Source organism: Pristis pectinata, chromosome 15, assembly GCF_009764475.1.
Source record: "Pristis pectinata isolate sPriPec2 chromosome 15, sPriPec2.1.pri, whole genome shotgun sequence".
Taxonomy (NCBI): Eukaryota; Metazoa; Chordata; class Chondrichthyes; order Rhinopristiformes; family Pristidae; genus Pristis; species Pristis pectinata.
The window spans coordinates 13,400,139-13,426,872 of record NC_067419.1 but is presented as its reverse complement, the minus strand read 5'-3'; the positions used below and the strand labels follow the sequence as shown (position 1 = coordinate 13,426,872).

Here is a 26,734-nt window from a genome sequence, read left to right as displayed (position 1 = left end):
ATATTCATAAGCATGCTAAATTCATGTAATAATTGCCAAGACCTATGCAGATTGACATCAAATGTTCTATATTTTCCCTACAAAACGCTGCCTGAACCACAGCAGTAATGAAGAGGCAGGAGTTAACTATGCTGTGCGGGATTAGAACTCCTGTTTAGCAAATATTCCATTTTCCAAGCAACCGTATCTTCATATTGCAGCACTGATTCACAAGATTGAATCCTCAGAAGAGGGGATTGTCCTATGAGGAGAGATCAAGTAGGATTTGCTTGTATTCATTAGAAGCACAGATAGACAAGAGTAGATGTGGAGAGGCTGTTTCCTCTGGCTGGAGAGTCCATCTAGAGAGTAGGCATAATCTTAGGATAAACAGATTTACAGCTGAGGCAAGGATAATTCTCTTTATTCTGAGGATTGTGAATTTTGTGTTCCCTAACTCAAGAGTGGATGCTAATCCATTGAACAAACTCAGGGCCGAGATCAATAGATTGTTGGGCACCAAGCAAATCAAGCGATTTTTGGGCAGAAAATTGCTTGAAGCAGATGTTCAATATGGGAACATGAAGACTGGAAGGAGAAGGCCATTCAGTCCCTCACAGGAATAGGAACAATAGACCATTCAGCTTCTCATGCTTGAACCATCATTCAATATGATCATGATTAATCTTTTACAATGTGCCACTTTCCTGTACTAATCCCATATCCCTTGATTCCCTCAATATCCAAACATCTATTGATCTCCATCTTGAACATAATTAGCAACTGGATATCCACAGTCCTCATAAGCAAAGAAATCCATAAGATTCACTACCTTCCTGATGGGGAAATGTGGCCTTATCTCAGTCGTGAATAGCCAACACCTTATTTTGAGGATGTGGCCCCTGGTTCCATATCCCCAGCCAGGTGAAATATCATCCCTGTATTCTACCCTGTAAGAGTTATGTCTGATTCAATGACATCACTCTTCATTCTTCCAAACTCTAAAGAGTATAGGCCCAATCTACCTCATCTCTCCTCTTAGGACAACCCCTATAAAAAGAAACAATTTGGTGAAACTTTCTTACACTCCCTCTGTCATGTTAATCCTTCATCAGGTAAAGGAAGAAGATGTGTACACAATATTCCACGTGTGTTTTCTTCAAAGCTCTATCTGATTGGAATATAATATCTTACTCTTGGGTTCAAATCCTTTTCCAAAAAGAACCAATATTCCATTTGTCTTCCAGATTGCTTGCTTTACCTGCTTAGTAACTGTCAGTGATTGATGCACAAGTATACATCAATCACGCTGAATATCAACATTCTCTTACCATTTAAAAACACTCTGCTTTTCTGTGTTTTTCTACCAGAGTGGATGACATCATATTTTTCCACTTTATATTCCATTTGCCATTTCCTTGCCCATTCATTTAGCAGTCCACATCTACCCACCCCCTCACACCTGCCAGCCCCTCTCTGTACCACTCTCACAATTCCCATTGCTACATAGATTTGTATCATCCAACTCAATAGTATGGATTGTCAACAGCTGGGGCCCCAGAACTAAACTCTGGGGAAATGCCACTAGTCACACCTTCCCAACCCATAAATCACCTGTTCATTGCTACTCTGTTTTCTATCCGTCACCAATCCTCAATCCATGCCAGAACATTACCCATACTCCTTTATGCTCTAATTTTGTTTAATAACCTCTTCTATGACACATTATTATAGACCTACTGAAAGTCCACCATATCCAGCCTCATCTATTCTTATTGTTACAGAAAACTCAAACAGATTTGTCATACATAATATCCTTTCATTAATTCAAGTTGACTCCACCCAATCCCTCATCATCATTTTCTAAGTGCCCTGTTATCACTTCTTTAATTTCAGTACTTTCCCTCCAACTGATGTCAGATTAACTCATTTGTAATTTATCATTTTTAAACCGCTCCTTTCCTGTGCTCCATATTTGCTACCTCTTGATCTGTGATATTACTTCATGGAAGTCCTACCCCATTTAACAGGAGGACCTCATACAAGTCTTTTGAATCTGGAATCAGGATCATAGTGAGTTTGGCTGAAATATTTAAATGACAGGATTGCTTCTGAAAACCAGACTAATCACCCACAAACCAATCTGCTTCCATTGAAACAGGTAGCTGGAGATTTGGGGTCATGTTTCTCTGGTTTGAATCTTGAACCCATCTCCACCTTTACCACTCAATGTTTTAGCCATTTTGTACACAGCGATAAACTGAATGATCAAAAAGCAAAAAACTGCAGATGGTGAAAATCTGAAATAAAATGCTGGAAATATTCAGCAGATTAAGTGCCATCTGTGCAAGGGAATGATCAGTTACTTTATCATTTTGTTGCTTTAGTTTAAGGGAGGAATGTTGGCCCAGTCACTACAAACTCAACAAGCTTTTAAAAAGTACTATAGTTGAAGAAAAGAAAATGTAAATCACTATCTTCTGTGTTCAACAAGTCAGGAAGTACTTACCCAGTTGTGATAGACTACATGGTGCTACTGCAGAATAAGCTCACAATTATTGCTTACAAATCTTGACTAATAATTTGAATATAGTAAAGCTAAACATTTCAAAGGCACCTTGCTACTAAGTAAAGTTGTACATTACCTTCTGGCGTCTCAAGTGATGGACCGGAAATATTGTGTGTAAGGCTTTCTGTAGTAGTATATTTGGAACAGTCCAAAATTATAGCACCTTCACCCACGTGAATTTTGCTACAGTCTATAATTAGAGGTTCTGTTGCTGTTATGCCTTTACTCATATTCATCAATTCAAGAGCATTCAACAGAAGAGAGAAGAAAAGTTAAAATATTAATTAAAATACGTCCTAAAGGGATGCACTGTTTTTTCAATACCGTTGATTTTTATGTAAATCTACAGGAAATCAACTTAATGCAGTAACATAAATAGTAAATGCTCTAATCCAAACAATGTTCACAAATCTTTCTTTCTCCTCCCCACCCAGGTTTCTCCAAAGTTTTTATTCTTATCTGCACTTGTATCAACAGTTTTCGGTTGGAAAGCAAGGCTGTCTATGCAGGAAATTAGGTAAAAATCAACAATGAATCAATAACATTGTGCAATCTTGCACATCCCTTCAGTGATGGATCTATGGCATTGACTTTAGACACACCTGACAATGTGCTGGAGAAAGGTGAACAACTTAAAGGGAATTACTAAAGCACTTGAAGAAATAAATAAGCAAACCAGCAGGAAGTTTGGCATTTACTGCCAACTAATAAAACTCTACCGATAATTTAAATAAAAGTTTACGTACAAACTTTTTGAGGAGCTTGACAGGTTAGAGTCAATGTTTCCTCTGGCTGGAATGTTTGAAACCATGAGGGATCAACCATTCGTGGCAGAGAGATAATTAGGAATTTTTTCCACAAAAGTGTGGTAAATCTTTGGAATTCACAATGAAGAGGACACAAATCAAGGGTTTGGGGGTTACTGCAGGAGGTGGCGCTGAGGTAAAAGACTAGCAAAGATCTAATTGATAGCGGAATGGGCAAAAGAGGCTGAATGATGTATTCCTGCTTCTATTTCTTATACATTTTTGTTAGTAAAACTAGTTCAATACAGTTTTGAAGTTAAGTATATGAATGTCAAAGTCTAACCATTTAGTAATTGGAATTGTGTAAATTTGATTTTCTGTCCAACAGATTAGGAATGTATGAAAAAAAAGGCCATTCAGTCCCTCAAGTTTGTTCTGCCATTTAGTCAGATTGTGGATGATATGGCATTGACTTTAGACACCTGACAATGTGCTGGAGAAAGGTGAACAAGTTAAAGGGAATTACTAAAGTACATGAAGAATTAAATAAACAAACCAGCAGTAAGTTCATTTAGCTGCCTTTATTTCCTACCTCTTCACTGCATTTAACGAAAATCTTCCCAACTCAAAATGCACCATCTTTATGAGAGGAAGTTTCAGATTTCCACAAGAAAATGTGTTTCCTATTTTTCTTCCTACAGCACAACTTTAATTCTAAAATTACACCTTGTTCTAAATTCCCCCACTGGATGAAATTATTTCTCTGTATCAACCTTAAAGAATCTATAAAAATTTTAAAAAATGAACACCCCTAAATATTCTAAACTGAAGGAAGCAAAAAATAAATTTATGTAATTTATCCATATAGTTTAATGGTTCACAGCCAGTGAATTGGGGAATTTGCACCAACTCCCTTCCAAGCCAAATACACCTTTCATGAACTTTGGTGTCCAAAACAGAACATTTTCCTCAAAATAGCATCTGAACAAGTTTCTGTATAAATGAAGCACCGCTTCCTCATTTTTGAAGTTCCATCTACTTAAAATTTGTCCGTTCAATTACTTTTTGTATCAGAGTATTAGCCTATAATGATCTGATAGACCAAGCATGCAAATTCCATTGCTCTCCACATCTCCTAATCCCAGCCCATTATGGATATATTTTGTTTTGCGTTTCTCAGGTCCAAAGGCTTGCATCTAGCTTAATCTACAATGACATCTTATTCATTCACCAGGTATTGGCATTACTAGAAAAAGCAGAATTCAAAGTACATTACTATGCTTTTACAAAAAACTTAGTCACCACTACTTGTACCTGTCATTAATTCCAGAATTTATTTAATTATCTTAATTTGAATTCCATAGCTGCAATGGTGGGATTTGAAGTCATTTTTCGGTGATCACTCTAGGCATCTGGATTACAATTCTCCAGCTTTATTTCTCTGTTCTATAAGCTTGCAAGAATGACTTTGCTCACCCATGGCCAGCAGGGCTATTCATCCTTTGAACGTTTGTGGTTAAATTACACTTTGTATGCTAATGTGTACAACAGGAATATAAATTGCAAGCTGCACTATTTAGCTGGAGATGAGGCAGCCATCTGATCTGCAGCAATTTGACCAATTTAAGATTAGGGGTACAGTAATAACCTCCACACTCTTCCTTCCTCCAGTTAGGATTGAATAGCTGAGGCCGCGGTACAAATGATCAAGAAGCCCTTCTGTCACATCCTGGAATCATGAATATTAGCACAGCAAAATAGACAAAACAGGAAAGATGTTTTCAGTCATAATGCATATGGAGTATTTCTGAAGTACTTCACACTACAGAATCACCCTGGAATTATAAAGGTAAATGTTTTAAAGTTTGACTGAAATGTGTAGTGGCTGATGTAAAATCTGATTTTAAAGTTTCTGCAACAGTATATTGTAATTATTGTGTTCCATTATTAAATTATTTTAATAACATAATTGTGGCCATCATTAAAGCAAGAGTGGTACAAGCATGAAAAGTGCATATAATTATTGTTTGTTGTCACTTATGTCTTGTTGGTTTCTTATTTTTTGCTTGTACTATTGTGTTTTAATGGTGTTCAAACAAAATCAGGTGTTTTTGTATGCAACTCATTTTAAAGGTAACATAAAGCAGGATAGATCCAAATATGAATCCCAAGTTAAATATTTAAAAATGTCAACATCACCTGGTTTTGTAACATCAGCATGATCTGCTAAAATTTCTTCTGCTGTTGCAATGTGCTTTTCTCCCACCGTTTCATCCATTATGACTTCAGCAGTTGGATCTTCCCCAACATCATGGCTTATGATTTCAGAATCTTCTATTCCATCAAACAAGTGAACAAAAATGAGTTTGTAGCACAAATATAATAAATGCCTAGCTTTTGAAAATCATTGCTGAACGTAATCTAACCACATCATCTAGCATGATTGATTGCTAAACTGATTACTGTGCACACTGTCACAGAAGCTGACCAATTATACCCAGCATGATTGATTGCCATGCTGTTCACTGTGCACACTGTCAAAGAAACCGACAAGTTTAGATACTTTTCTATTCAATTGCATATATGTCCATAAATTTCTTTGTACTGATTTGCTGATTTCAGCAGAGCTGTTGGAGAAAGAGAAATCGGTTACACTTCTCCAAAACATAATATAGGAAACTGAATCCCCTTGGTACACATTTGCACGTATTTTTGTTCCTGGCAGCTGTAAAAAGGGAACATATCAGTTTACTGTGCTTTCATTTATGAAATGGGTGAATCCCTCATTCCCCTTCTTCCCAGTAACTACCAACTCCATTGACTTCTCCTCCACGCTTATCTGTTGTGTCCCCTGAACAGAATGTCATTTACATTGGCAGGGGTGTGACGATCAACATCAAATTAAAATAAACTTATGGAACTGAACATTAGTCCTGATAGTCAATGGGCATACACACCCCCATGTCAACTCTTCAACTGTCTTGCTCACTAGCCTTCCTTATTCTTCATAGGTTTCCATAAACCTAGAAATCCCCAGTAATCAAAAAGCAAAAAAAACTACAGATATTAGAAATGCAAAACAAAAACACAAAAAATTCTAGAAATATTCAGCAGGGCAGGCAGCATCTATGGGGACAGAAACAGAGTTAATCTTTCACGTCAATGACCTTTTATCAGAACTACGCAAAGTTTAAAAAAAACAAGCAATTTTTTTTAAATTACAGAAAATGGGAAGGGGTGGAGAGAACAAAGGGAATATTGATGATAGAATGGAGATCAAAAGGGAGGCTGAGTGACATAGATGGCGTTGATGCTGGCTAAAGGCAGTGAAGGCTTGTTGGTTGCAGGTGATCTGTCTGGAGAAGGTATAAATAGAGGGAGGTGAATGAGAACACAAGAGAGATGAGAAAAACAACAACGCTATAATACTGAGATAAATAACAAAGCATTTATCATCAATCTAAAATAAACAGAAGACTGGAAATACCCAGCCAGTCAGGCAGCAATACTAGAGAAACAAAGGTCTGCAGATGCTGGAATCTAGATGAAAAACACTATGATGAATTCACAGTGATGAATTACTGCATGCGGTAACATCACCTCTATCCAGGGACCCAAACAGTCCTTTCAAGTGAGACAGAGATTCACCTGCACCTGCCTTAATATCATCTACTGCATTTGGTACCCCCACCCCTCCCAGACCCAACAGGGATAGGGTCCCCCTCGTCCTCACATTTCATCCCACCAGCCTACATATCCAACACATCATTCTCCACCACTTCCACCATCTCCAATAGGAACTCACCACCAAGCATATCTTCCCCTCCCCATCCTTTCTGCCTTTCGCAGGGACTGCTCTCTCTGTGACTCCCTTGTTCACTCCTGCCTCCCACCCAACCCATCCTGCTCCCACCCCGGGAACTTTCCACTGCCCCTGCCAAAGGTGCAACACCTGCCCCTACGCCACCTCCATCCAGGGACCCAAACAGTCCTTTCAGGTGAGACAGATATTTACCTGCACCTCCCTTAATAGCATCCACTGCATTCGGTACCCAGCTCTCCAATTCACTTGGACTATCTCTGACACCTCTCTCTCCTTCCTTGATCTTTCTGTCTCCATCTCAGGAGATTCCTTATCCAATGACGTCTTCTACAAACCCACCGATGCCCACAGCTACCTTGATTACAGTTCCTCCCACCCTGTCTCTTGCAAGGATGCTATCCCTTTTTCTGAATTTCTCCGCCTCCGCCGCATCTGCTCCCATGATGAGACTTTCCAGTCCAGGACATCCGAGATGTCCAACTTCTTTTCTAACCGGGGCTTCCCCCTCCCCCAACTGTGGTCGAAAGAGCTCACACCCGTATCTCTGCCATTTCCCGCACCTCCACTTTCACCCCCACCCCTCCCAGATCCAACAGGGATAGAGTCCCCTTTGTTCTCACATTTCATCCCACCAGCCTACATATCCAACACATCATTCTCCACCACTTCCGCCAATTCCAAAGGGACCCCACCACCAAGCATAGCTTCCCCTCCCCACCCCTTTCTGCCTTTCGCAGGGTCCGCTCCCTCCACGACTCCGTCATTCATTCCTCCCCCCTCCCATCCCGTTCCCATCCCGGAAACTTTCCACTGCCCCTGCTAGAGGTGCAACACCTGCCCCTGCACCACTTCCATTACCTCCATCCAGGGACCCAAACAGTCCTTTCAGGTGAGACAGAGATTTACCTGCACCTCCCTTAATATCATCTATATCATTCAGTAATCACTTCAACTCCCCCTCCCACATGATCACGGATAGGACAATCCTCAGCCTCCTCCACTGCCAGGAGAATACCAAGTGCAAACAGAACAGCACCTCATTTTCCATCTTGGAACCTTGCAGCCTGATGGCATGAAAATTGAATTCTACCACTTTCGATAATCCCCACCCCTTTCCCCACAACCACCCCCCCCCCAACATGCTTCTTCTCTTCCTACCTTTCCTAGCCCTTTTTTCCCTCTCTCTTCGTCTTTGACCCATTCCCCGGTAGATCTGCTGTCCCCTCCCCTACACCTGCCTATCACTATCTCTTACCTGCGTCTACCTATCACCTCCCTGTGCCCACCCCGCCTCCCCTCTTTTGTCCACCTATCACTGCTCTGCTTTTCCCTTCTACATATTGGGCTTCCCCTTTTCCTATCTTCAGTCTTGAAGAAGGGTCCTGACCCAAAACGTTGACCGCCTGCTTTTCTCCACAGATGCTGCCTGACCTGCTGAGTTCCTCCAGCATTCCGGTGTTTTTCAGTCAGGCAGCATTTGTGGAGAGAGAAAAACTGGATTAGCATTACAGGTTGATGACCATACATCTGAACTAGTCAGTTCTGACACAAACAAGAAAGGTTGTTATCTGAAATCATTGAATTCTGTTAGGTCCCAAGAGATATAATGTGCCAGATGAAAGATAAAATGCTGTTCCTCAGGCTTCCGTTGGGTTTAGTTGGAATGTTGCAAGAGGCCAAAGACAGAGATCAGAGTGAATGAAATGGAGAATTAAAGTGACAGGCAACGGATCCTTTGGGTCATCCTTGCAAACTGAATGGGGGTATTTGTAAAATGGTCACCAGGCGTTTTCTATTGCACCAAATCTCTTCCACACACCACACTCATGTCACCAAGGCCCTATGTACTTCAACAAACATATTTTTTTTAAACGGTTGAACAGGAATCAAGTTATATTACGTGAAATCATCAACACTACCTTGCTTGGAACCTTCAGTGTGGTCTGGTGTTACAACATGCTTTGTTTCCACCTTTTCAGCTGTTGTGACTTCCTCTTGTGTCGTGACTTCTTCAATTGGACCATCTTCAACATGCTCTGAACTTTCAGAAACTTCTATTCCACCAAATTAGTTTAAGAAAGATTAGTTTATAGTATAAATAGATTGATACTTAGTTTTTGAAAGACAATGAACCACATAACCTAATCGCACAAAATAATTGATCGCAATGCTACCTGTTCTATACATTGTCACAGAAACGAACAAGTGTAGATACCTTCCTATCAAATTGTTGGACACCAATGTGCACCTCCATATCTCTTTACAACGATTTGCTGATTTCAGTAGTTATCTTGTTGCCTTGTCATTCATGAGGTGTCATCATCTATCCCAATTTCCCTTCCACCAATCGTCTCCTTCCTAGTCACATCAAACTCTAACCCTCCCCTCTGTTCTGTCTCTCACTTTGCTCTGTTTGGCATGCCACTTATTTTGTGAAGGGCAAACAAGGCCAGGAAATACACATGGCAGAATAAGTTGCAGTGTAGCAGAGCCAGACAACTGAGGAGAGCATGATGTCAAATAGATGCCAAAGCAGAAAAAAGGCAAACAGAATATTGTTTTGTGTGGTTGAGTTAAAGAATATAAGCATGAAGGTAATGCTGGAATTGTGTAAAAGACCAGCCTGGTGACAGCTATAGTTTTGGTCGCCACATTGAGGAAAGGTGTGACAGCACTAGACAAGGTTCAGAGGAGAATTACACAGATGCTGTCAGGTGTGGAAAAGCTGAGTTATGAGAAACTAGCTAAGCTGAGATTTATGTTGATTTCATTCGAACAGAATAGGTTGAAGGGTGATTTAATCAAAGTGTATAAAATCAGGTCCAGAGATGATGATTTGAAAAAGAAATTCTCTTAGAAGAGAAACTAATAATTTGGGACATTTTATATAATAGGCAGAATGATTAAAAGGAAGTTTACTGAAACACACTGCCTGAAAGGGTGGGAGAAACAGAAAGCCTCATCACATTTAAACACTTACAAGGCTACAGACTAAGAGCCGAAATCCCGGTGGTAAGTAAAGATAAAACTTTTAAAGTCTGATTCACCTGGAGGTAACTCAGCAGTACTGTTATTTTTGGTTGATGCATCAACCATTCCATCTGCTGGTTCTTCAGAGGGACCCTCTTGTGACACTTCATTAGGGTCTGTGGGCTGGTCAGGAGGGTCTTCCACTTTCTCAGGTTCACTCAGTTCTTGTGTTGCCTGGGTAGAGTCTTCTTTGTCCGACAAAGCATCACTCTGCTGAGCTTCCTGCATATGATTTTCATTTTCTGCCATTTCTCTGTACAAAATAGAAAGGTTAAGTCCTTCTGACAACTATTCCAAGACGTGAGAGTAGCATGGTTTCTTAAATCTAGGTAGCTTGCAATCAGCTCATAAATCCTTCTAATTGAATAGTACCTTTTAAATGTAGGAAGCAGGAATAAATTCAAAATGTTTAATCATATATTTCCATTGGAATTAAACCATATATGCCAGGATATTAATCTTCTTCCTTTCTGTATTTCAACAGTGACTATGTTTCAAAGTGCTTTGTTCAAGTAATGAATTCACTATGGTAAAGCACTTTGGGTTGTCCCGAGTTTGAAAAATAAGATATACAAATGCAAATTCTCCAGTCTCTGATTTGCTGTTCCCTTCTGAAACAAATGGGATAGGTTTCTTATCAGCATTGTCACCTTGATTAGTGTACCAATGTGCTTGGTGGTACAGAAGGGATTATGGAATATTTGACCAAGCCAACATGCCCACTCCTTGCACAAAGATGTTTTAGTTCTTAACTACACCTTTAAAATCCCTTTTGTTGCTTTGGTGCCTTCACCAACTAAATGCCTCAAAATCGGGCTCCTCTTAATTTTCCAAAGACAAGGGAAGATACCTCTGAAGTCAGGAACTGACAGCATCCAGAAAGCCCCAAAACATAAAAGATTTGCTTGGATCACATAGAAAGGGGTTGCTCTTAAGCTGAGCTTCCTGTCCACTTTCCCACTGAATGACTTGCCATTCCAAAGCCATTTGTTAGAGGACTCATGCCTGGGCCCCTCATAGATACTAGTCTGAGAAAAACAAATCAACAAATTTCTCCTTTCCATGCTGGACCTGTGTCTACAGTAGGCACAAGTCCAGCTCCACGTTCTTGAGAAAACTCATAATCATCATAGGGCAAGACAAAGTGGCAGAGAGTCCCTGGAATGGGATTCCTCATCCCTTATTCCAATGGGATAAGTTGTGCACCCAGTGATGGAAACATTGGGAAAATGATTAGGAAAATGCTCTTCTCTGTGGAGAACAATCCCAAGCAACTCCAATCTCTCCACATATCTGAAGTACCACATCCCTGGCACCATTCTAGTAAATCTTCCCCAAGCCCCTGACAGCTTCCCAAAAGCGTGATCCCAAGAATTTGGCAAAATATGCCAGTTGCAGCCTAGCCATAATTTCTTCTTTGCTTTTGTACTCCATGGTTGTACATAAAATGAAGAATTCCATGTGCCAATTTATGACCCTCAACCTTTCTGCAACTTATAATGGTCTGAGCACAGTTCATCCTCTCATTCAGCCTGTAAGCCTGCCTTGAGTGCCATTCTCCACTCACCAGGTTTTAAGGGCAGTGTAGACAGCTAACTGCCTCAGGAAGAGCTTTGAAGGCTAGAGAGCCATGGCTCCCAGGAAGCCACAACAAGGACTAGCCGTGTATAAAAATAATATACAGTGACCAGAACTGCACACAACACTCCAAATGTGGCCGAACCAAAGTTTTACAGAGCTGCAACATGACTTCCCGACTTTTACAGTCAACACCCCGACCAATGAAGGCAATATGCCATCCATTCTTTACCACTTTTGCTGCCCTCTCTCTCCAGCAAAGCAACAAACCCTGAGGCACGACCAAGGACGCAGGCCTGCGGAAGTTTTAATAAGCCAGATACTGGACCGTTTCCAGCACCGGGCCCGCCGGAGGGCTGCCATTACCCCCGGCCGGGCCCTTCTTCTTCATCCCCGTTAGCTGCTAGCCTCCGGCTCCTACCTGGGCCGCTCCGGGTCCCGGTCCCGGTCCGCCGACCTCCTGCCAGCGAGTTGTTGTCGGCGGTGTCATGGCAACCGCCGCCTCCGAAAGATGGGCATGCGCAGTGCCGACAGTGTGTTCGTGGCGTGGCTGGGCATGCGCCGTGCCGACATGTTCCTGTCACGGTGCTGGGCATGCCGGCATGTTCCCCTGGCATAGTACTGAGCATGCGTTCTGCCGGCATGTTCCCCTGGAGTAGTACTGAGCATGCGTTCTGCCGGCATGTTCCCCTGGCGTGGTACTGAGCATGCGTTCTACCGGCATGTTCCCCGGGCATGGTACTGAGCATGCGTTCTGCCGGCATGTACCCGAGGTTGGGACCAGGCTGTGCTGACAGGTTCGTCGTGGGAAGATACTGGGTGCCCGCCCTGCTGCTGTGCGCTCCGGACCTCCAGTTTTAAAAGTGCAAACGTTTGCAGTTATTGCATGCTCTCTAGTGAGAAAACTCTTGACTGAATTTTCGGAGAAAGTTCATCTCATGGAATCAACCAGGCACCTGAGGAGGTCCTTCGGGCTGTGACACTTGTTCCTGGTCTTTGCAAGAGCTGTGCCGACGATGGGTTCGGGATCTGAAACATTAACTATTTCTCTCCACAGCTGCTGCCTGACCCGCTGAGTGCTTCCAGCCTTTTCTGTTTTTACTTTGCAAGAGCTGTTCAGCTTAGTGCTACAGTCCGTCACCTATAACTGTGCAGTTTAGCCCCGTTCACATTCATATCGTTTTGCTTTTGGAAAGTTCCTACGGAGTTGATATCATCACCCTTCCTGGTTTAAAATAACTTAATTATCCTTTAATGATTATTTTAAATTATCTATGGTTATCGACCTCTAACCAAAAGAACTTGTTCCTCTCTATTAGAATCTCTCGATCTTGAATACTTTTGGAGGAACTTGAGAATTAAAACATAAATAGCAGGAGTTGGCCATTTAAGAAGATCATGGCTGATCTTTACCTGAATACCGTTTCATTTCTGCATCCCTTGCTTCCTGCGATATCCAGAAATTATCAAACTTTTTCAAAAAAAAACTATGACTGAGCCACTACAGCCATTCAGGGTAGGGAATCTTAAGATTCTGTGAAGAGGAAGAAATTTCTCCTCATTTCAAACTTTCCTGCATCCTCACCACAAAATTCAGCATCAGAAGTTTGCATAGGAACATCTAAACAAGCCTGATGCATTTTGGAAACAAGTCCTGTGGACTGATGAAGTTAAAATAAAACCTTTTGGCTGCAATGAGCAAAGGTATGTTTGGAGAAAAAAAGGTGCAGAATTTCATGAAAAGAACACCTCTCCAACTGTTAAACACGGTGGGGGGGGGGGGGGGTCGATCGATTATGGTCTGGGCTTGTGTTGCAGCCAGTGGCACAGGGAACATTTCACTGGTGGAGGGAAGAATGAATTCAATTAAATACCAGCAAATTCTGGAAGCAAACATCACACCATCTGTAAAAAAGCTGAAGATGAAAAGAGGATGGCTTCTACAACAGGATAATGATCCTAAACACATCTCAAAATCCACAATGGACTACCTCAAGAGGCACAAGCTGAAGGTTTTGCCATGACCCTCAGTTCCCTGACCTAAACATCATTGAAAATCTGTGGATAGAGCTCAAAAAGAGCAGTGCATGCAAGACGGCCCAAGAATCTCACAGAACTAGAAGCCTTTTGCAAGGAAGAATGGGTAAAAATCCCCCAAACAAGAATTAAAAAACTCTTAGCTGACTGCAGAAAGCATTTACAAGCTGTGATACTTGCTAAAGGGGGTGTTACTGGCTATGCAGGGTGTCCAAACTTTTGCTTCAGGCCCTTTTCCTTGTTTGTTATTTTGAAACAGTAAAAGATGGAAATAAAAAAAGTAATCTTGCTTAAAATACTATAGAAATGTGTCATCTTTAACTTTATGCCTTTTGGAAATCAGGTCATCTTTTACTCACTTAGCTATTCACAGTGACAGAAATTTTGACCAGGGGTGCCCAAACTTTTGCATGCCACTGTAGTAGGACTGGGTCTATTTGCAATGATTAATGACAGTAACTCACAAAACAATAATAAACTGAACAAAACACCAGGGAACTATTAGTATTCATTACCCAACAGGAGACCAATAGCTTTAAGAGAGGGTACGAGGGGGGAAAAAAATGTCAGAATGAATGAAAAATCTGGTTCACAATAAAAGCTTATTGCCATGCAAGCAGCAATTAAAATGGTAACATCAATTATAATCACAGCAAAATTTAAAACAATGTCAATGTTTCGGGGAACTATTTTATTGACATTTATACAGCACAGAATTAACAAATAGTTTACATAACCAAAAATTTATATGAAGTTTAAATTGGCCATTTCCATTGGTTGTGAGGGGGTTCTTCTGTTAATGGCTCCCAAGGTTTCCACTTGGCCATTTTCTTTGCAAGAGAAAGTTCATTCTCAGCCTATAATTCAAATATAACAAGAGCATTTATATACTAAAAAAAAGCATCAACTCTGATCCAAATTAAAAATGACTATCAGCCAATACTTTCCTGAAAGATCAAGAAACCTAACTGATTTGATGCAGCTCCCTGCAATATTTCACATCAACACTTCAGCTGCTTAGCAATTCAGTCCAAATAAGTTACCATTTTGAATTGCCTCAAGAATTATTTTGTAAATGACTGTTTTCACCCTCGCAATACTCCAAACTGAAAACCCTCTAACTTCCAAGACATTTTCTCCACTCCTATTCCAAAAGTTACAGTTCATGTTGCAGAACAATTCCCTAGTTATTAATCTAAATGATTATTGAAAGTGGATGTAGAGCAACTATTCAAATGTGGGATCCACCCTCAAAGCTCAAACCTATTTATGCTCCAAGTCTTCAAATATATGTTTTCCAGCAAGTGATACTAAACCATGAATAGCCTTGGAAATTCTGGCTACCAAACACTAACCCAAAGTAACCAGAGCCACCAGTACTGACACCCCAGCCTAGGTCAGCTAGATGAGCACCAATAAGGAATTATGCTCAAAATCAGGTTGTGCCTTGAATTGTCGTTACAAATTAGATAAGCTGTCAGTGCTGCTGAAACTGTATTAACCAAATCACAATAATTTACAGAAAGAAATGGGACCAATCGATGCAATAAAACATACAATGCAAGGCACACGCCTGCTAAATTACAGTTTCTAAAAGGATACAGACAGCCTGAAATAAATATATTTAGTGGATATTCCCATGAAGCAGTAACATACCTGTGAAATGATTTCCTCTATCTGGCCACAGTTGATTTTATCTTCTATTTTTTGAACATCATGCTCCTGCGATATGTGATACAGAAGAGGTGACTTGACATCGCTATTTGTCTACAAGGTCTTAGCCACCACCACCACACTCCCCTTCTAACATCACCAAATATCAGTGTTCAGAGAGAATCAAATCAGATGCATCTGCCACAAAAGGGTAACTCAACAATTCTTTTATATTAAAATCCAAGCAAATGTATATTTTCAGTAGTCACCACATTTTTATTTGTTAATGGCAGTCACAATAATGAAATGTGATGTGTAAATAATTTTACATATTGATTTTAGATTTAGTTTCAGAGATCTGTGTTAATAAAGTTGACTAAAGCATACAGAATTCAATGTTTTGTTCCAACAGTGAAAATATGCCTTTTTATAGCAAATAAAGCTAATGTTGAAATACAAACCAAACAGAAAATACTTGATGCACAGAACAGTTCAGCTAGCATCAGTGGGGAGAGAAAAGTGTCAACACTTCAGGACAAGGACCCTTTATCAGAAATGGGAAATGTGAGAAAATAAGTGTGCATGAATTGCAGAGAGGGGAGAGGTGCAAAGAAGAGGGAACGTCTATGATAGGGTGCAGGCCAAAGTTGTCAAGGTAACAATTACATTAAAATTTTGCAGAGGAGAGTAAAAAAGAAAAACTGAAACAGACAGTACAGCCACATCTGTGGAGAGACAGAAAGAAAAGGATCGATCCTTGAAATTCTAAAGTATAATATCAAGTCTTCACGGCTGCTGCATGTCCAGAGTGAAGATGGGCTGCTCCTTAAGCTTAGATTTGGCAGCACTGGAGAATTGCACACGACCAAAGACAGAGGTCAGACCAGGAGTGGGACAGAGTTCAAGTGAGAGGTGACCAAAAACTCACGATTGCACTTGTGAATTGAGCAAATGTGTTCTGCTCAGGGTCCTGATTGCAGACTGAAAGGAGGTGCAAAGACCGTTCTGGGCAACTTCCATTACCCATGCTAAATAACCTCCTTTATGAAATTCAACCTTAATGAAGTTTAAGACTTCAAAAGGAAGCTTTAAGATAAGGAAATGGTAGCCAACTTACTGATTTGATCACGTTAAACCTTTCATTGATGATCTGCTCAGTGTACTTCCTATATGCTGCTTCTGGAGGGATGGACTCAAGTACAGCGAGGACTCTTGTGTACAAAATTTTCAATTTCTGAAAGGAAAGAAAATAATTGAGGCATGAACTTTTATGGTACACTTCAAATCTTTTAATCTCTCCATACTTCCTATTGTAGGTATTTCAGGATGTTAGTTCCTCCAGTCTCATCGGATACCTGTCTGTAAGAAGCTACAAAGAGTAGGCATGGTTCACCGCCCTTCAGTTTTTCCCCTGCAAAGAAACATTCATCTTCTACCCAGTGCTTCTCAATGGCTGTACCAGTTTAAAATTAGAAAACATTAAAACTGAGATGCTGTAATTAAAGCTTTAAAGAGACATCATTTTAGATATCAATGCAAAAGTTGGTTTAACAATAAAATATTAAAAGTCAGGAAATATTTATTTTCAAAGAAAGTCACCGGTTTCCAAAATGTGACAAATGTGTAAAAAAAAAGAAACTGGAAAAAGAAACTGGACAAACTTTTAAAGTTGAACATGTCTCCAGTTATATAGAGAGCACTGTGATAATTGGTAACAGGCTGCTTGTTTGGCTTTAGCAATGGAAGAAATTTGAGAGTTTGTTTTGAAAGTAACTGGCTCATTGTATCTTCCAAGGCAGTGAAGAATTGCACCTGCAACTCCACAGTAACTGACTACGTACCATACGGCTCCATTGCACTACAGCTGTTTACAATGTCAACCTTTACCTTAATATGTTATCTGCAGCTGACCTCTCCAGACACAAAAACATAGTTGACATCCCAGTGCAGTAGAAGGGGTTGGCGCTCCTTTGGAATGGCTTTCACGAAAACATTTACCTGAAGGCCCATGTGCTCTCCCAAATGTTTTTTTTAAAAAAAATCCATGACATAATTTAAGAGCGTTTTCCTTGGTGCCCACTAAAATGATAATCTGTTATTACATTTATGCTTGTGAAAGTTTGCAGCATGCAGATTAGTTGCAATACTTCTGCGTTACAACAAGGATCACACATACTTCACTGGCTTCAAGCACTTTGCAGTGTCCTGAAGGGACACACACAATGCAGTTGAAAGGAAAGCTTGAGTTTCAGAGCTCCCTTGAATTAAATCTTAGTGAAAAATTACACCAACATTGCCATTGGTTTTCTTCTTGTGTGTGAGATTTCTCTACACACACAATTTTCTGACAAAAGACCATTCTGTCTGCAATTTTTGACACCAATATCTGTTGGTACAGAGTAGAATGATACCACATTCCATTTCTTCTTTTCCAAAATTATTAATCAGGAATTACTGGATGAAAACACTAGGGTAATTTAAATGTATTAGGACAGATACATACTGGAGGCTCAGCAGAAAATCCCATTATGTGAGAATCACAGACACGAATTTACACTAGCTTTTAGGAATCATACAAATAATCAGAATTTTCTTTAAAAAATGTGATTTTTTTAATAACTATTTAAATAAAACTCCCAAATTCTGCATCTACACAACATCTTGTGATTTCACCATGAATCATCTTCTAGAGTGGAGACAGATATACACAGGTTAGAGAATTAGTGCTTGATTTAGAAAGAAAAATATTAATTCCACTACAAATGTTTCCCCTTGGATTATTCTAACCAGTCAACTGATAGGTTTCAAAATAAACAACTGGCTTCCTTTTCTCCCCCCTTGCCCTTCAAAAGAAAGCTGTTGCCTGAATTCCACCCACATTTCAAGCATGGGATTTTAAAAAAGAATTGAACAATGATGAATATTGAATGTATTTTGCTGCTCAAGAAATTTTAAACATTACAGAACTCAAAATAAAAATTTAGAAAGACTATACCTCAAGAGGATTCTGGGCCACAGCAAGACCCACCAATCCAGTGGTCTGTAGGAAAGAAAGTGGATTGGTATATGTTACTAGTTTCTTCAAAAATATTGCACCATCTCCTCATTTTCCCCCTCACACTACACCTTTTGTGCCTCACACATTCCTTCTGTATCTTCCACCCCCCTCATTTTTTTTATATACTTTTTATAATTTTCTCCATATCTCCACAGTTCCCACCAAATTTCATTTTTCAAGCCATACATATTTCCATATTCATCTTTCCACAGTGTATCTCTCTTTCACCCCTCTCCTTATCTCCTTTTCCCCCATCTAATTGTCTGCAGATTTATAGACACTCACCCAGCTCTTCTGAACATTTCGTCCCCCTGAATGACCTTCTTGGCTCCCCTAAATATTTATCTACCTCCCTTGTACATTATGCTTCTGCCTAACTTCCATCTCTTCCACGTCTCCCTCCTCCCCTATATCTGTTTTCCCTGACGAGTAGCTCTCCCGTCTATTTACCCTCGTCTCTATGCCCCTACTGACAGCCATCTGCCTTCCCTAACCTTTCCCTTCCTCCCCACACCTCCATTTACCCCCCTCTCCCGCCTTTGTCCGATATCTGTTTAGGTATTCTACCCTCCCTGTGCATTAACATTTACCCCTCTGCCCTCCATGTACATTTACCCCCATACACCTACTCCTCTCCTTGCACACCTTACCCCCTCCCCTGTACACTTACTACCCTCCCCGTGCACCTACACCCTCTCCGAGAACTTATCCCTCCCCGCCTCCCTCGCCCCCCCCACCTCCCTCGCCCCCCCGACCCCCCTCCCCCCGCCCCCCACCCCTCCCCCCTCACCCACCCCCCACCTCACCCGCCCCCCGCGCCCCCCTCCCTCCCCGCCTCACCCGCCCCCTCTCCCTCCCTCCCCCTCTCCCTCCCTCCCCCCTCACCCGCCCCCTCTCCCGCCCCCCCCGCCCCCCCTCCCTCCCTCACCCGCCCCCCCTCCCTCCCCGCCTCACCCGCCCCCCCCTCCCTCCCCGCCTCACCCGCCCCCCCCTCCCTCCCCGCCTCACCCGCCCCCCCGCACCCCCCTCCCTCCCCGCCTCACCCGCCCCCCGCACCCCCCTCCCTCCCCGCCTCACCCGCCCCCCGCACCCCCCTCCCTCCCCGCCTCACCCGCCCCCCCCCCCGCTACACTTTACTACCCTCCCCCCGACCTCCACTCACTTTCTTGAGGACTCCAGCCATTGTCGCAGCGGTGGATTGTGGGATCGGCTCCAGGCTGGTTAAACGAGCGCCGAGCTGCCGCCAACTCCAGGCGCGATGAGCGGCGCGCCGAGACCCAGTAGCGGAGGCCCCCCTGCCGGCGGCTCGGTCGGTTCCCGGGTGCGGACGGACGTGAGCCTGACCTCGGCTGTGCCGCGGGCCTGGCCGGCGGGTTGTGGGCGGGAGAGGGTGCAGCTGCCGCTGGTTCTGCGGGGGAGGAGGGTGCGAGGTTGGAACCGCGGGATGGTGACAGCAGCGGAGGCCATTGGGCCCCGCGGGTCAGTGCTGGCTCCCCGAGGAGCCCAATTCCCCGCAGCTTTGCACGCAAAGGCATTGATTAACTGTGTCCATCACCCTGAGTTGCAGAGCTCCCCAGCTGTATATGTCAAGTGTTTCTTCACCACCACCCCTGTCTGCTGCCTGTCACTGTCTCCCTGCTCCTTCGACCATTAGGTCCTGGGTGTCGTTCTCTCTGTCTCTAAACAGTGAGGAGCTCGTTCGTCTTTATCATACCTTTAGTCAGATCATTGACATGAAATGTTAACTCTTATTTCTTTCTTCTTAGATGCTGCCTGAGCTGCTCCGGCAAGTTTTAAGTGCAGTTTTTCTTTGCTTTTCATCTTCTGTCAACTTTCGTTGCTCCAACGAGAACCGTCCCGGCTTCTCCTGTCAAACTTTGTAGCTGAAAGCCCTCACCTTTGGAACTATTCCACTAAATCTCTCCTGTGCCCTGCCTAGAGTCTTCACAGCTTTCTTATTTGTGGTGACCAGAACTGGGCATCAGACTTCAGCTGTGGCCTCACCAGTGCTTCGTACAGGTTCTGCACAACTTCCCTGCTTTTGCGATGCTGTAAACTTTACTAACGCTTGTCTCAGCCGTTCTTTATATATACTGTATATATAATATATTAACTGAGGCTACAGAGAGAGGACATAAACCAGGTGGCCATTTGGCCCATCTAACAACAATTACTCACCTACCCTCACCTTATAGCCTTGTGCATTCTTTCTTTTTTAATACTTATCCAGCTTCCTTTTGAAAGATATGATTGAATCCACCTTCACAACTACCACTGACAGTACTTTCTAGCGCCTAATCAACTCTAGTAATATATTGCTGACGCAACTCTGCATATTTGTTTATAACAGCCCATTCCCCCGCCCCACGAAAAACACCAAGTGTTTTACTTGCAAACACGTGAAGATGTTCAAATATTGAAAAACTGTGCATGTGCGGTGTTGCAATGCATGAATCAGGATCTGTTTGTGCATAAATGAAGCTGCAAGTTTATGGGCGTGCATTAGGGTAGGAGAACAGAGTTTTGCGATTGTGGTATTAGCGTTCCAGTCCTAAAGTTAACGATCTACTTAACCTTTTAACTTCTGATGACAGGAAATTCAAGAGTCAATTGTAACTTGTAATAATTGCTTTAAAATATCTGTAACCTTCCAGAATAAACCACTTTTGCCTACACAAGCTGAATGATAATAATTAAAGAAAAGCTGTATTTATATAGCACTTTTCACAACCTCAAGGCACTAAACCACTCCAAAGTCATTTGAGCACATTTGAATATGAGAATAAAAATAACATACATGGTCATATAGTAAGTACTGTACCAGAACAGAAGACATTCACAGCACGTTGTCCTTATGAACTGCACAGAATCTGCAGTAGTGAAATTTGCATAAACGGTTGATCCAGTTCAAAGTCAAGTTTATTGTCATATGCACAAGAACATATATGCACAGATAGAACAAAAAACTTACTTGCAGCAGCATCACGGGCACATCGCATCAGATACACAGCATTCACAAGGAAAACAAACAAATAATACAAGAAAGAAAACAATTACAACAAAAAAAAGTCCATTGTAGTGCAAAGTGGTCATAGTTTTGCTATACTGGGGTAGTGATAGGGGTTGTGCAGGTTGGTTCAAGAAGTGAATGGTTGAGGGGAAGTAGCTGTTCTTCAACCTGGTGGTGTGAGACTTCAGGCTTCTGTACATCCTGCCCGATGGTAGCTGCAAGAAGATGGCAAGGTCTGGATGGTAGGGATCTTTGATGATAGATATTGCCTTCTTGAGGCAGCGCTTCATGTAGATACTACTGATGGTGGGGAGGGGTGTGTTGGGTTGAGTCCACTACTCTCTGCAGCTTCTTACATTCCTGGACATCCAAATTGCCGTATCGGACCATGCTGCAACAAGCCAGAATACTTACAACAGTACATCTGTAGAAGTTTGTTAGAGTGTTCAGTGACATGCTGAACCTACTTAACCTTCTAGGAAAGTAAAGATGCTGGCGCGCCTTCCTTGTCATTGCATCTATGTGCTCGGCCCAGGACAGGTCGTCCAATACATTAACACCCAGGAATCTTAAAGCTGCTGACCCTCCACCGCCGATCCACCAATGTAGACTGGCATATGTTCACCCTCCTTCCCCTTCCTGAAGTTGCTACAATACCAATGTACAAGATTTACAGTACTGACATTCAGTAGTGCCAAAGAGGCCTCAGCTATTCGCACTGTTAGTTAGGTTCTAAATCAGCCTCAAAGCTGGATCTGTATCACATGTAAATTCCCTTAAGGTTTGTTATAGGATATATTGCTTTTACTAAGGAAATACTAATTAAGTCGACTTTCCTAATTAATACCAATCCTACCTTCTGTGAACTTTTAAAGTTTCACAAGTATATCGAAATCTAACATTAATAACACAGTGTAGGGGAATCATTCACAACATACGCCTCAGTAGTTTTGATTTTCTTTATTGATCATCAGTTGGCGTTAAAATAATTAATTCCACCTTTAATTAAACTCCACCACAGTACCATTCTAGAAGTCTAATCTTTGACTCAACCAACTTACTCCCATTTGATAATTTTGCATTACCTTTTCCCCCCAGATTTCAGTAACCCACCCTCTGTTCCAAATGAAACTATTTGAAAAAATCATTTCATCCTTTTTAAGATATTACATTAAATATTTATGTTAGTATCTCCTTTATATTTAATTTTAAACTTGCTGCCAAATGGATTCCTTGATCTTATATTTGGAAAGCCTTATATTTAGAAAGCCTTTTTATCTTCATTATTACTTTAAACTCTTACTAATCACTTCCTTTTGTTTTATCTTGGCCAGCATAAATTTCAGCTGTTGCCTCACCAATGTTCCCTTAATTTCCACTTTTCTGATGCCATAACCAATGTCTAACTATGCAGTCTAATTTTTATAGCTTCAAAGTTTGCACTTTTGAAGAATAATATCTTTGTGTCACTTTAATCTCACAAATCTTTCAATTTCAATCAAATGCAATGAATAACTGAACAGTTTTGCATCTTCTCCAAACAGTAGCATTCAATATAAAATATGATTTTAAGCTCTACAATGGCCAATAGCCATTTGTACATGGTGTTTTGTGAATAGTTTTGTTGTTTTTTTTCCTCAAAAGTGTAGATAACCTGGTCAAATAACCTTGCCAAATGTTTCTGCTTACTAACTCGCATTCGCATTTTCTAGAAAGCAAAGTTCTTTCGACTCCTGTTACATTGGAACATAAAGAAATAAGTAAAATGGCCAGCCAAATTTGGAGATTTTAGGAAGAATAACCAAAAATTTAGTCAGAAAGGTGTGCTTTAAAGTAAGTTTTTGCAAAAGGAAAGGGAGGTTGATAATGAAATCAAAATAGCCTGGAAGGAGAATTGGATTATTGGCAAGACAATATTCATTGTGGAAAAATATTATGGTTCATTCAAGACTGGGTATGGACAACCGTCCACTACAGAGATACAGTGGAGAACTCTGGACAGATGGCAAAGTGAGAACTCATAATTGTTAGAATACGTGGAAACTGGTCTGTGGCTGTAAATAATATAGGCAAGGGTCAGTTTCTGTTTTAAGGAGGAGGGAGCCAAGGATAGATAATTGAAGAGTTCCTATTATTGCAAAGTTTGGAAGAGCTCAAGATGTTCTGGATACAATTCCATTGGTAAGTATGGAATCAGGCAAGGGCTTACTCAGAATGAGCTGGATAACACAGGTGCTGCAAAGGAGGACAATGGTATGGTTGTGCATATCAAAAGTAAAATGAGGATGAAGAGGAATAATGCAATATTGCAATCACAGAGGATGTCATTTGTGATTTGATTAAAGCCTTTTTGGCAGGGACAGATACTGGTTGGAGCTTTCAATTTAGAAGCTGTGGATAAAGCTGGACATGAATTTCAGAGGTGACAACACATTCAGAAACTTTGGAGAAATATCACAGATTGACCGTTAGCTGAAAAGAGAAGGGTTAGAAGTGCGCTTTCTGAGAAGTGGATAATGTTGGGAAGAATGCTAATGGAGGAACCATCTACAAAATCAGCAACCATGGGGTCATGAAGGGAAGTTAGATTGTCAACTGTTTAGATGGAATAGGGTTCAGGAGCAGGAAGTGGCTCAGACATAAAATAAGTTTGAGAAGGAGCAGATAAGTGCAGAAAAACGGGAACAACCTTAGAGAGGGGGGATGCAGATCTAGAGCTGTTGAAATTCAGAGCCTTGGAGAAATTTTCATCTCATGGAAAGGAAGGAGGCAGAAAGGTAGCTGAACAGATGGTCTTAAGCTTAGCATGGAAGGAGTCTTCTACACAGTGTGGAAGGGAGTGAAACAGGAATTTAAACCCCAGTGCTCAATTACCTAATGCCCCTCATTCAGAAGTCTTTTCAAGCTCTGATTAATTTGTTGAACCTTTTGCCAAATTCTTCCTCTATCACTATTTCATGTTTGGTTCTTTTCATGTTTTTCAATGGCATGCTTTGTTACTGTATAAAAAGAAAGTCAGATAGAACTTTTTTTAAAACAAACAAATTTTTAAATTGAAACACACATGGTTTTATTTGGAAAGGAAATTGGTGAGATACTGGATAAGTTGATGAAAAATAGGAACCAAATGATCTTTTGTTAAAATCTGTTATTCTAAATTGCCATTTGCAATGTATTAGATCTTCTCAGTTTCATTATAATCATGTCACTTACTGATAGTCTACTGTTACCCTATACATGTTAATCATTACTCTTACTTTATCCTCTTCCTGTTAGGTATTAGTGCAGATTATTTTAAACCTCGAGATAATGGATGTGAACACTAACTTCACCAATGACCATCTGACTCAGTATGCAATCCAGCTGAGTTTACAAGAAGCTAGTAATCAGTCAGCTCAGTGTAATGAAAGGTAATTTTTTGTGGAATGGAATCTAATTTTGCAACAAAAAGATTTATCACTCAGATTCCATATATTCATTTAAAAAAGAGACAGCAGAGAGTAGGGGTAAAGGGAAACCTTTCAAATTAGAGGAAGTCAGACAGCAGTGTTCCACAAGGTTTAGAGCTGGATTCATGATGTTCATAATTTACATTGAATTAAATAATTCAGTATGAAAATTTGCAGATGGATTTGAGGAGGATGAAAAATAATACAAGAAAACCTGCAAACTACACAGTGTGGCAAATTAACTTTAAGAAAAGGTAAATGCAGGATGAAACACTTGGCTAAATGTACAAGCATTACCTACATCTTAGATATAAGAAATTGACTGAGATAGAAGCCCAGAGACATGTAGAGATAGAGGTAAATAAATTATTTTTGCAACACCTTGGATCAAAGCACCAGAATTTATTTCTAAGAGTACAGTATTAAAATTAAAGAAGTTACTTTAAATGTGTAAGGACCATGGTCAACCTGCACTTGGAGTACTCACATTCCTGGGTCTTTAGGGTATAATAAGGATGCAGAAAAAAATAATTCCAGAATTGAGCAATTTTGGCTATAGTGAAAGGTTAAATAAACTGGGCAGGAAAACAAAAACTTTGAAAAGACATCATTGTTATTTTTAAAATTCCAAATGACATGGATGGGAAAGAATGTTTGCACTTATGTGAGAATACATGTGAGGTTACCAGTTAAAGATAGTTACTAATAAATTCAGTGGAGAAACATGGAGAATTTATTTTCTCAGAGGATGTGGAGCCCACCACCACTGGAAGTGGTTCAGGCAGATAACCTCGATGGTTTCTTTAAGAAACTAGATTAACACACAAGAGGAAAATAATAACAGAAAGAATACTGAAAAGATGAATGAAATAAGGTGAATGGAATGAGCAGACATGGAGTGGAAACACCAAGATAGAATAGATGGGCCAAATGGCCCATTTCTGCATTGTTTATTCCATGTGATAGTTTTCAGTGATCCAGAATAAGACCTTTGTCTATGTTGTGTTTCTTTTCATAGCACTTTACCACTCAGCCAAGAAAACAGACAGATCGTGAAAGCAATCAGGCAAGGTATGCAGACTGACCTTCATGTGACGGTGTATGATGCTACAGCTCTCAATGAATAGTCATTTTATTTTTTTTAATTCTAGGAGAAATATTTGAACTACAACAGTTGACGAAACATAAATTTGCCTTGGATGAAGCAGACGAGAAGGGGTGGTTTCCATTGCATGAAGCTGCTATTCAGCCCATTCAACAAGTGCTTGAGGTTGTATTAGACTGTAAGTAGATAATTAGGCTGTAGTGCAGTAAAATATTTCCAATGTCTTTCTGTTCACAAAACTGTAAAATATCTCACCTCAGCAACAATTGCATATTCAGATAGCATCTTTAATATAACAAAGGTATTTCCCCAGGAAGAAAATTTGATGCAAAACAGAGGGGCAAATTACCAAAAACAGAGGTAAGGAAATTTAGGAAGGAGATCCTTGAGGTGCCCTTGGTAGCTGAAGGCTCAGACAATAGAGGTGAAGTGATTAAGTCAGGGAGTGATCAAAAGGTTGGAAATGGAAGAGGGCATTATCTTAGAGTTTTTTAGGGTAGGAGAGATGCAAATATAATGGGGGGATGAAGCTTTGGAAATATTTGACAGCAAAAGTGAGAATTTTAAAATTGAGGCTTTACTTAACCAGGAACCAGTGTAAGTCAGGAAGCACAAGGGAGTTTGAATGTCCTTCTTAAAGCAGTGAACATGATTCCATGAATAGAAGTAACCCTTCAGTCCTTCATCTGATTGCACA

At 40.9% G+C, this 26,734-nt stretch overlaps 3 protein-coding genes across 3 annotated transcripts in view; 1 reads left to right on the top strand and 2 right to left on the bottom strand.

Moving 5' to 3' along the window:
- Positions 1-12,238, bottom strand: part of iqub (IQ motif and ubiquitin domain containing) — a 42,669-nt gene extending 30,431 nt beyond the window's left edge. Inside the window, exons 1-5 of the mRNA XM_052030534.1 lie at positions 12,147-12,238; positions 10,165-10,400; positions 9,037-9,171; positions 5,494-5,628; positions 2,625-2,768 (exon numbers count right to left, since the gene is read on the bottom strand). Of these exons, the coding sequence (XP_051886494.1) occupies positions 2,625-2,768; positions 5,494-5,628; positions 9,037-9,171; positions 10,165-10,396 (646 nt within the window). The 5' untranslated portion in view covers positions 10,397-10,400; positions 12,147-12,238. The remainder of the gene's footprint in view (positions 1-2,624; positions 2,769-5,493; positions 5,629-9,036; positions 9,172-10,164; positions 10,401-12,146) is intronic.
- A 2,194-nt stretch (positions 12,239-14,432) lies between these two features.
- ndufa5 (NADH:ubiquinone oxidoreductase subunit A5) lies at positions 14,433-20,058 on the bottom strand. Its single transcript, XM_052030111.1, has 5 exons — positions 19,636-20,058; positions 18,411-18,455; positions 16,533-16,649; positions 15,419-15,484; positions 14,433-14,619 (listed from the first exon to the last, which is right to left on the bottom strand). The coding sequence occupies exons 1-5, from the start codon at positions 19,654-19,656 to the stop codon at positions 14,518-14,520; spliced, it is 351 nt and encodes a 116-aa protein (XP_051886071.1). The 5' UTR covers positions 19,657-20,058; the 3' UTR covers positions 14,433-14,517.
- asb15a (ankyrin repeat and SOCS box containing 15a) overlaps positions 19,665-26,734 on the top strand; it is a 23,599-nt gene continuing 16,529 nt past the window's right edge. Inside the window, exons 1-5 of the mRNA XM_052030110.1 lie at positions 19,665-19,782; positions 20,240-20,492; positions 24,760-24,893; positions 25,951-26,003; positions 26,084-26,215. Coding sequence (XP_051886070.1) covers positions 24,793-24,893; positions 25,951-26,003; positions 26,084-26,215 — 286 coding nt within the window. The 5' untranslated portion in view covers positions 19,665-19,782; positions 20,240-20,492; positions 24,760-24,792. The remainder of the gene's footprint in view (positions 19,783-20,239; positions 20,493-24,759; positions 24,894-25,950; positions 26,004-26,083; positions 26,216-26,734) is intronic.